Below are 11,433 nucleotides of genomic sequence, written 5' to 3' on the forward strand. Positions count from 1 at the left end.
CTGGAACTCACTCTGTAGACCAGGCTGGCCTCGAACTCAGAAATCTGCCTGCCTCTGCCTCCCAAGTGCTGGGATTAAAGGCGTGCACCACCACGTCCGCTGGGTTTCAGTTTTTAATGATACCAAAATAACAATTAGTCAGGTTGAAGACTATTGGAGAGCCAGCTCACTGTTCAGGGTGAGCACATGTACAGTCATAGGATTTTTAGTCATAGGATTTATAAAGGTAGAAGTACAGTCCAGTGTGTAAGCCTACAAGGAACAGCTGAGTCTAAGCAGTGGACATCAGTGTCTGCAGGCTTTCCATACCTCTTGATAGAAGTGTGACCAGGACATAGCAACAGAACAATGGCGCCTGCGTCTGATCAGACCGTAACACTTGCTTTGAGTTTATCTCTTGCTTTGAGTCAACTCTTCGTATCAGTGACCTACTTGTCAACCACAAGGCTTTTTGAAGCAAAGAATATCAGGCTCTATCCCAGAGCTGTTGAATCGAACCCAGCATTTTCCCAGGTCAGGTGATTAAATCTGAGTTACATTCTTTTACAAGCACACCTAAATTCTTCTACAAAGAAACTAGAAGGAAAAAAAATGAGATGGAGGGGAAAACCTGTAAAGAAAAGATTTAGAAAGCATACCAGTTGCCCACAAGAGCTTATCTGGTACTCATTTAGACAAACACAGATATTCAAATTATGAAACAATTGAGAAATATCTTGATTTTACTATAATAATTAAAAAGTAATTGGAGTGGTGGGGGAAAATAAGGTAGATTGGACAGGATTGAGCATATCCTGTGAATTGTTGAAGCTGGGTCATAGGAACAAAGAAATACAGTATTTTAATTTTGCATTTTAATCATTTTTTTAATAACAACAAGAAAAGGGAGACTGACAAGATAGTATAGTCCTAAAGGTGATGATGTGCGAATTGTATGTTGCTGATGGGATGTAAGATGGTGTGACTACTTTGGAAAAAGGTCTGAGTTCCTTAGAAGGCTTAGCAGAATTCTGATTTAACCCAGCAGCTCTGCTCTGAGGTATATGCCCAAGGGAACTGTAAACATTCATGTGAAACTTGTGTGTGGATGTTCTTGACAATATTTTTCATAACAATGAAAACCTTGGAAGCAGCTCAAATGCCCACTGACTGATTAATGGATACATAAAATGAAGTATGGTATAAAATATAATGAAGTCTTAAATCTACCCCAGATAGATGAGCCTCAAAAGCATTACAGAAAGGAAGCAGTCACAAAGACCATTGCCTTGTTCCATTTATATGCATTGTCAAGGTCTTGTGAAGGAAAGCAGGGAGTATTTCTCAAGATAGGGCTTACTTTGTGGGGTGATGAAAATATTCTACAATTGCTGGTGATGGTTGTATACTTCTGTATATGAATATACCAAAATTACTGAATTGTATGTATACTGTGACGGATGAATTTTGTGGTATGCAAATATGTATCAGTAGAACTTTCCTGAAAGGAGGGAGAACATTATACCAAGACTTGATTCCCCACTTTGTCCAGGAGAAGTCAGGCTAGGTCTTTGTGGAGCCAGGGCTGAGAAGCACCATGGAAAGAGGAAAACTATTGAGGATTGTTAGAGGGTAGGCTGTCCGGTAGGCTGCCTATCAATCTGTTCGCTTAGAGGGGAAGCCCAGAGATGGTGACACAAGGAATTAAGGATCTGCTGGGAGGAACTGTCAGTATTTACCAGAATACAGCCAAGCTGAGGGGACCCCTTCTTCTCTGAGAGAACTGTTAGATTGGGAGTAAATGCTGAATTACACTTACAGGTGTTATATGTGGTCCCAAATGCTGCAGCAGCAACAGTCCCCCTTCTTCTTCTTCCTCCATCTTCATCACCATCTGGGGTCTCATTCGCCTGACTTTCTAGCTTCTTACTCAAGGTGAAAGCATACTTTGTTAGTCACATTTTGGGAATACCAAATGATAATACAAAAATAGCAATCCAAAAAAAAACCAAAAACCTGATTAGTTAGGCATGGAGGCACATTTTCTATATTTGGAGTTGAAAGCAAGACTTCTAAAAACAGCAAACAAAACAAAACAAAAGGAGCAGGAGATGGCTTAGAGGTGGAAAGCCCTGGTTGCCAGTAAAGGACCTGCACTTGCTTCCCAAGCACCCATGTCATGTGATCTGTGAATCTAGTTCCAAGGGATCTGGTGACTTTGGTGGTCGCTGGTGCACATATGTGTACATACACATATCAGTAAATAGAAATAAAAACAAATCTTAACAAGAAAGCTAGCCAGACTTACCCAGATTTCTTTCTTTGTTTCAAAGAGCTTTAGGTATTGTGAAGATTTGTTGGTTTTTTGTTTTGATTTTTGAGAGACGGACTCTCCTGTAGCCCAGGCTAGCTTGGAGCTTGCAGTCTTCCTGGTTCAGCCTTTCTAACTGATGAGCAGTGTCATACTAGACTATTCACTCACTCATTCATTCAAAATATATTCATTGTTTTGCTGCCTAGATGAGGAGAAATGAACTTGGCTATATTCCTAATTCTCTTCAGAAGCATTTATTGATCAGAAAACAGCTATCTTACTGGCTGAGCAAGAGAGAGAATTTGAAGGCATAGTAGCATGGTACCTGGAGTTTGAAGATAAGCCATGCAGAACTAGATCTTGATTCTGGTCTGACTCCTCCTGAGCAAGTTATCTGCTACTCCCCTAGACGGTCTTCTCAGCTAATGTTTGGATTTGGGTACGTCTGAGGTTGAGATGTGCTTTCCTGCTTTTCCTTCCAGAAGCAGTTAGGCATAGAGTGGTGGTGAAGAGTTTGCGTTCTCGTTCTAGGATAGATTGGTTGCCTGTGTTTGCTGTGTCCTGGCTATGTAACTTTGGACAAGTTGGTTAATCTTTTCACACTTGTCTTAATTAGGGTTTCCATTGCTGTAAAGGGACACTATAACCAAGGCAACTCTTACAAAGGACAACATTTAATTGGGGCTGCCTTACATGTTCAGAGGTTCAGACCATTATTATCAAGCTACATAGCAGCTTCCAGGCAGGCATGGCACAGGAGGAGCTGAGAGTTCTGCATCTTGTTCAGAAGGAAGCCAGGAGCAGACTGATTACCTCCCAGACATCTAGGAGGAGGGTGTCAAAGCCTACAGTGACACACTTCCTCCAGCAAGGCCACACTCCCAATAGTCCCACTTCCTAGGCCAAGCATATTCAAACAACCACAGCACCTTAGCTTCTCATCTGCAAAACAGGGTGGAATAATTGTATCTATCTCACGGATTTCCTCAAAATTTGGAGCTCACTAGCTTAAGGTGCTGCTAGTATTGTTTCATTCTGTAAAGAGGTCCTCTTTCTAAGTCAGTCATTACTAGTTTGGGTATCTTACTCCCACATACAGTGTTATGTTTGTTGTTTGAGTTTGTAGACCTTTATGGGAAGGTAAGAAAGCAGCCATATAAAAGCAGCATCTGGCCAGAAGGTGAAGGTTTTCCAGTCAGGTGCTCTACCATGTGTTCTGGCCTCCTAGTCCTAGTCCATGGTAGGAGGTTTTGAATGGAAACAACTCTGGTGTTTTTTGGCATATATTAGATCCCTAATACTACTTTTTCTCTCTTGTCTTCCTGTCCTACATCCCCATATAGATCAGTTCTTCTCGGGTCAAGGGGACTTGACATATCCCATATCTCCCAGAGACTGGAGAGTCTGAGCGCAGCCACCACTTTTGAACCTCTTGAGCCTGTGAAGGACACGGACATTCAGGTAAGGGCTGCCAGCTGCAGGCACAGTAGAGCTTGTACCCAGGCAGTAGTAGGCCATGGCCCTTTTTTCACCAGTTAAGAATGTCACTTTCTTCATTAATTTTCTTCTTACCGAGGAACTAAAAGAACAAGAGACTCAGGTTTGGAGATTAGAAGGGTATCATTGGGTTGTTTCAGAGTGTTCTTTGTGGCTAAATTTAAGAAAGCAATTCCAACCTGTTACTTTTCAGATAATTTTGTTTCTGAGGACAGATTTCACCTTCCCTTGGTCTTAGTCCAAGGATACAGGGACAGGAGTTCAGTTTCTCTTGCCTTTTTTTTTTTTTTTTTAAACTAGATCTCAGATAATTTTACTATATATTGTTCGCATTTCTTTTTGCATCTTGCTTGCATTGGGACTTAAAGTACTATTTACTGAAATTGACTCAGTGATTTTCGGAAGTATTTGGCTGCATTAGTGATACCAGGAAATGGCCTAATAGAGCACCCGCGTCTCACTGAGCCAAACATAACCAATAGCTGTTGCTTGCTATTTTAATCTAATCAGAAACTGCTATTAAACTGTTAAGTGGAAACCTCGTGGTCTAATTAGTTTTGGGTTGGAATGAAAGCACATGCTGTTTACATTGGTTTTCCTGTTCCCGTTTTTGTTTTGTTTGCTTGAGATAGGACCCACTCTTGCATGGTCTGGTTCAAGTTCCTGGGTTCATGATCCCCGAACTCCTGAGTAGTTGTGACTGTGCCACCACCTACCCCAAATTCCTTTGAAATGGAAAGGATTCAGGTTCCACAAAGGCAAGTCCAGGAAGAAATTGGGTGATAATTGTGTTCTTTATGAGCCAGACTTAAATTAATACTGTATGCCACTACCCTTTGAAGACCCATTTACTTTGATACTATATTTCTGCATTTATTCTAATTTGGAAATCTGTAGTTTTGAATGGAGACTAGAAATTACTGATATTCATTATTTCCTCAATTATTGAATGTTCCCAAAATGTAAAAACCCAGAGGTTTTTATTTTTATTTTGCCTTTTAACAAATACTAGCTAATCTCCAGTATAGCTGTTGGTGCTCTATCATAATACTTCTACCATTGATCAGATGGCGTGAACGGGACAGGACTCATACGTTGACAGGCACCTGGCTCTGGCTGTAGGAGTAAGAGCGATTATCTCTTCTAACCGTTGGCTTAATGTGAGAGCAGCCTCCTTCAGCACCCTGGCGGATGGTCTCCTAGCAATATATGTGCAGTCACATCAGAAAGAATTTCTTAATTTGGAATGATTATTGCAATGAGTTTTAGTCTTGTATGGGAAAAGCTTTGAACTTTAAGACTAAAGTTGCTTCTATTTCAGATTTTTCAGCTCTCACCTGGACTTTGCTAGAATACCTTTAAAATGCAAAATAATCCAAGGAAGTTGTGTATATAGTCCAAAATGTTTGCCCATCTGTATGTGAATTTAGGGGAGGTATAGGTAGGCACATGTGGAATGCTGAAGGCAATCTTTTTTACCTGTTTTTGGGCACTTTTAACCTTTTGTTTGAGAAAGGGTCTTTCATTAGCCTGGAGATTTACCACGTAAGGCAGGCTGGCCGGCTTGTGAGCTTCGGGGGATGTGCATGTCTCTGCTCCCTTCTCTCCGCTGCTGGGGTTACCCGTGCAGCTCCTCACGGCTGGACTCAGGTCCTCATGCTTGCAAGGCAAGTGTTTTACTGCCTGGGTTTTCTTCCTGCCCTGTACCCGTAAAGTAACTGGGAATTTATCGTTTAGACCTGAAGAAAAGGTCTATACTTGGTAGTAGTAAGCTACTGTCAACTTCATCTTGCCAAGAAAGAGGAAAAATATAGCTTTGGCCTGAAAAGACTTTGAACTGGACTACTGACTCAAGTTTATCTGTAGGAATTGATGGTTTTAACTGTGTTTTATAGCTCAGTTGATCTATGCCACTGGTTCTTAACCTCTTGTGGGTCATGACCTCTTTGGGAGTCACATATTAGATAGCCTGCATATCAGGTATTTACATTATGATCTATAAAAATAGAAAAATTACAGTTATGAAGTAGCAACAAAAATACTTTTATGGTTGAGGTTCACTACAACATAAAGAACTGTGTTAAAGGGTAACAGCATTAGGAAGGTGGAGAACCACTGCTCTGTGCTCTCACTTTGAAGTCCAACAATGTCATGTTTAAGCCTGGTTAGTGCAGTAACACTGTTGGCATGAGTGGCCCTCCTTTTACTTTCTTTTGGTGTGCTTTGGCTAGAGATAGTAGTAAAATTTGACTTTTTCTGTTGTTTTTTTTTTTTTTTTTTTTTTTTTAGAAGAATATCTGGTAGTCTTGATTTCCATTTACATACCATACACCTGCTATTTTTTAATTACTTTATTTTATATGCATTGGTGTTTTGACAACATGTATGTCTGTGTGAGGGTGTTGGATCCCCTGGAACAGGAGTTATAGACATTTGTGACCTGCTGTGTTGGTGATGGGAATTGAACTCAGGTCCTTTGGAAAAGCAGCCAGTGCTTTTAACTGCTGAGCCATCTCTCCAGCCCTGATAAGTTGTTGGTTTTGTTTTTGTTTTTTGTTTGAGACATAGTTTCAATATGTAGCCATAACTGACTTGAAACTCACTAAGTAGCTTTGGAGGCCTACAGCTTGCAGGGATCTTATTGCCTCTGCCCTCCAAGTGCTAGAATTCCCTAAGTGTGAGTCCCTGCATCCTGCTTGATTGACTTTTGCACTGATACATGAACTTTTGTTTTTCAAATCCTGTATGGTAGCCCCGTATGCTAAGTGTTGGAGTAGAGCCTGTCACCTCTGTTTATAAGATCCTGAATGCACTGTTACAAAAGGATGGACTAGGGCACTCTCTGACAGGTGCTGGTCGGGGCTTCACCGCTTATGGATTGTCATCTTATACGTTCACAGGGCAGTTTTCCATGTGTAGACTGTCTCTGTTTGGTAAATATTGATTATATTTCCTTCTGTTTCTAATGGAGCTTGACATTAATATGGGTTTTGTTTTTACTGTTTTGTTTATCCTAATCAGTGATGCATTGAGAATGCATTTTTTAAAAGTTGTTGTGACCAGCAACGGTAATACTGTTGGTAATTCCAACGGTCTTGGAAACCACTTAAATATACATATGAATGATACTTAATAGAGTTTTAAAAAATGTTTATTGATTTTATTTTTTGGAAACAATCATAAAGAAGGCCTACAAACTTGTGTAAGAGCAATAATGTAATAGGACATACTGCTGAATGGACTATATTGGACTAGTCAAAGTGGCTTTATAGTTTTAGGCACAAGGCTTACAGAAATCCACTTACACACTTTAGTCTTGATCAAAATATTTTTTTTTACTAAGGACAGATTGCATGTATTTACCATGATCTGAATAGACCTCATCATTGACAAAAATGAATTATATAATAATATAGTACGGTTTACATAGTCCTGGGTTTTATTTTTAACACAATTTTTGTATATTTCAAGAGGCTATACATCAAAAAGACTACAAACACATATTTCAATGGCTATGGATAGGCCATAAAAATGGGAGTTGCATTTTCCAGTGTTAAACTGTAATATTTCTAAATGGCATTAGAAAAAAAAGCAATATTGGAATAATTGCAATAACTATACCCAATTTCTAGAAACTACTATTAATAGGTAGCCTAAAACAATAGGGATTTATTCTTTTACAGTTTTGAGTCCAGAAATTTGAGTACGAGAAATGTTAAACCTTTCATTAAAATTCCTGAAACACCTTCAGCTGAACCCACGGAGAGAGAGTACTGGAGTAGGCCCCGTAGATAGCTGTCCTGTGACTGTCAAACATGGACAGACAGTGCATCCTCTGCTTTCTCTTGGGGCCTTTAGGACATGAAGACTTTTAGGACTACACACACCTTGATTCCAGAGTTCAGTGCCACCCATTCTGTCCAAACAAGTCACTGAACAATAATGTGTTAGAGAGCCTTCAGTGCAGACCTTTTCAGTTACAAATAGTCTGCTGCTTATAGAGCACTGAACACAGCAAGCTGCCCCCTCTTTCTTCCATAGAGTTTTCAGTGTAGCCTTTGGTCTTCTGGTAGTACTGTGTAGCCCATGCTGGCCTCCAGCTTCATAATCTGCCTTAATTAGTAGATTAAATTGTCTCATAAGAGTAAAGAGAAAAAGAAGTATTAAATAAAGGATACATTATCATGAGAAAATTCAGAGTCAGGAAAGCTGATCTGTCACGTGCACAGCATTGGTGTTGAGATAGCTTGTTAAGCTGTTTGCTTACCACACTGTATTTATGATAAAATATTCAGTGTTTTCTTTTTCTGTTCTTGGAAATGTAGAGTATGCTCAGACCACTCAGTTTATTTTTTAAACAGTGAGAAGAAAAACTAAATGTCTTTGTGAATTTAAAAATGAATCAGTGGTGTAACCCCTTATCATCCAAATTGGTATTTTCAGTTTGTCTTTGGATTTTTCTATCTTGAGAAAGAGACATTACCATTTAGACACAGCTATATAAAACATGAAAGAGGAAAAGAAGTTGTGTACTCACCAATTGTGCATTTGGATCAAGTTGCAGAAATCCTGTGCAGTTTGCTGGAGAGTGTTGGATTTGCCAGAGTGATTGGCACAATGAGTAGCAGCCTTTGGGAGCATCACTGGGGGATAGTAATTCTGTAGTAGCACAGCTGGAGACGTCTGTTAGAATGAGTTAGAGTGGTGAGCAGTGTCTTAATACTCGGACTTCTTTACTGTGTGTGTGTTGTTGTTGTGTGTGTGATACAGACTGGCCTTAAGATCTTCCTGAGGGGTGGGATTAAGTCCTAGAGCCATTATGCCAGGCTCCAGGACTGTTTGTGACAGGGTCTCACTGGCTAGCCGGGCACTTACTATACAGAACAAATTGGTTTCTACCTCTTAGTGCTGGGATGTGCCCATTTTAAGAAGTCAGTTGTGTTGTTTTTCCATCTGACTCTAAGCATGTGCACCTTCAAAAAGCCTGACAGAGCTGTGGTAGGAAGTGTGCGTGAGGTTCATTCCTAAGGTTCGCCTCCGTTTGCATACTTATTGTAGCTCTCCCAACCTTAAGAGACTCTGTGGGAAGTTAATGGTAGGTAACCCTTTCTTTAAGGTTATAGAGGTTTAAAAACATTTTTTTGTGTGTCATGTGTTTTTCCTTTATGTACATGTATGTAGCATGTACACAGAGCCGGAAGAGGAGTTAGGGACAGTTTTGAACTATCATGTAGGTGCTGGGAACTGAACACTGGTCCTCTGCAAGAGCTCTTAACAACTGAGCCACTTTCTGGCTCTGATCATAGAGGGTTTAATGAACACTTGGACCTTGTCTTTTCCCAGCTTGAAACAGCATCTCTCCTGGTACTAGTGAAATCTGTGGTTAGTGTTCTTAAGACTCACCAGCAGATGAATCTGAGTGTGGCAGCGTCCCAGGTCTATTGGTTGAACAGAAACCCTTTTCTGGAATAGTGGGTAAATTTTAGGTCAAGATTGGACATGACAGCTGAGCTGCATTTAGCAAAGCTCACATCTTTCTGTGCCCAGCTCTGTGCCAGGCCTTGTTCTCCATGTGTCACAGTGGTTTCTATGTTTGCTGTCCTTGACACTGAACTCTGACCCAGTGTTAATCTCACAGTTGGCAAAACCCAGTAAACTTGTAAAAATTAAAAGTGTCTTTACATGGTGGGCAGTGGTGGCGCACACCTTTAGTCCCGGCACTCAGGAGGCAGAGGCAAGTGATCTCTGAGTTCCAGGCCAGCCTGGTCTATAGAGTGAGTTCCAAGACAGCTAACGCTGCATACACAGAGAAACCTTGCCTTGAAAAACCAAGGGGAAAAAATGTATTCACAGAGGGAGGCTACTGTGTAACCTGTTTTGTGTTTATAGTTAAGTATACTAATACTACCATGGTAAGAACTGAAATGATTATGTTTTCCTGCCTGCTTGTGATCAGAGAAAAGGCAGGCATTGAGGTTTGGTGGCAGAGTACAATTACATTATTTGGTGAATGGAAATAAAAACTGTAACCTTTGGAATCAAGCAGGGTTTGTGGAAATTGTGGAACTGCTTTTCTGTAAGCCAGGGATATAAAATTTCGGTCTTTTTATCCATTCACACTTACTTCTGCATGCCAGGCTTTCAGAACAAGCAAGCAAATGGCTGCTGAGTGCATTCTGAGCAAGCAGGCTGACAGGCTGTTTTGTCTTTCCAGGGCTTTCTTATATCCTGTACTGAGCTGGAGAATATCAATTACTACCTTAAAGAAGAAAGAAGTTGGAATAGTTCTTTTTGAATATTTGGAACAAGCCCACAGTTAAAATATTTATCTAACATTTGAATAGAACAGGGTGGATAGCTACTGGCAGGGCTGTGCCTTTGAACTGGCACTGAAGCCTCCCTTCCTCCTTCATTAGCTCTCGTAACCTGCTGCTGTCTCTTGATGCACCACCTTCTGGAGCTGGGGAACACAAGATCTTCCGCATCTTTAAAAGGCTTTGTTCAGAAACCAGAAATGAGGGTGTCCTTTTATCTTCTCAACTATTTGACAGTGGAGTGGAGATGATTTGAGTTAAAGCCTTGCCAAGCACTGACAGCATATCTGGTGGGCAGGTCTTGACTCTGCACCACTCTATCTGCTGCTATGCTTAGTGCATCTTATTTCCATTTGGGGTGGCAGCCTGATGTGGCCCCTTTGTTTGACCACCAGCAGTTGCAAAGTGTGGCTCTCTAGCTATGAAACTTGGGGCCTAGGTTACTGCTGTCTCTACCACCAGTGCCTCCTATGAGAAGAAATGGAGGGAGGGGCTCAGACTGGAGAGGCTTTTACTCTTGTTTGGTGAGAGAGGGAAGCTAAGAGTGGAATGGTGGCATCATTTGTTACATAGAACCAGTTGTATTGCTGCTGCTTAAAGCATTTTCCTGCTTTACAAACACCCACCTTCTATTTGGGGTTGGAGATGTGGAAAAAAGGCCCTATTGCTGCGGAAATGCCAGACTGAGGCCCTTCATTCTGACAGACATGACCTGCACTGTCACAGGAGCAGCACAGGCCCATGCACCACTTTAGTTATCCTAGAGGGTATGTGTGAGGCATTGTTTCTCACTGTGAAGTGGTTGGTTGTGAGACTGAGGTGCAGTTGCTGAAGCCCGTGGTACTTTTCAGAAACTCGGGGTACTTAGAGTACAGCAGCAGCTGATAAAACATTTAGGAGCCTGTGTTTCCTAAAACATATACTTAATTTCCTCAAGGAAGCAGAATACATGGGCACTTTCTCCTCTCTTAGGCTCTCCAATACTTTGAGTATGTCAGGCTGTCACAGTAGGACTGGCTTCTAAATGAGCAGGGCCTGGTGGCTCCTTGAAGGTTTGAGTATTGGCAGTGATATTTGGTTCTGTGATGAGTTCCCAGGCTGTCCTAGATGTCATAGTGTTGAAGAAATGTGTGATGGGCAATTAGTAATTCAAAAGCTGCTTTTTGTGGGGAGGGGAAGGTTTTCAAGACCTGGTTTCTCTGTGTAGCCCTGGCTGTCCTGGAACTTGCTCTGTATACCAGATTGTCCTTAAACTCACAGAGCCTGCCTCTGCTTCCTGAGTACTAGGGTTAAAGGTATGCCACCACCACCCAGGTCTGGTGTTCCTTT

General features: G+C 41.2%; 1 protein-coding gene across 2 annotated transcripts in view; it reads left to right on the plus strand.

The window, feature by feature from the left end:
• Nup93 (nucleoporin 93) overlaps window positions 1-11,433 on the plus strand; it is a 111,047-nt gene that overhangs the window by 30,620 nt on the left and 68,994 nt on the right. The window contains exon 3 of one of the 2 annotated variants that reach the window (XM_021169822.2): window positions 3,637-3,754. In XM_021169822.2, the coding sequence (XP_021025481.1) occupies window positions 3,637-3,754 (118 nt within the window). Of the gene's footprint in view, window positions 1-3,636; window positions 3,755-3,873; window positions 3,894-11,433 lie in introns of those variants that run through there. The other variant, XM_029480656.1, reaches the window with a different exon arrangement.

The sequence above is a fragment of the Mus caroli genome, chromosome 8, assembly GCF_900094665.2.
Source record: "Mus caroli chromosome 8, CAROLI_EIJ_v1.1, whole genome shotgun sequence".
Classification (NCBI taxonomy): Eukaryota; Metazoa; Chordata; class Mammalia; order Rodentia; family Muridae; genus Mus; species Mus caroli.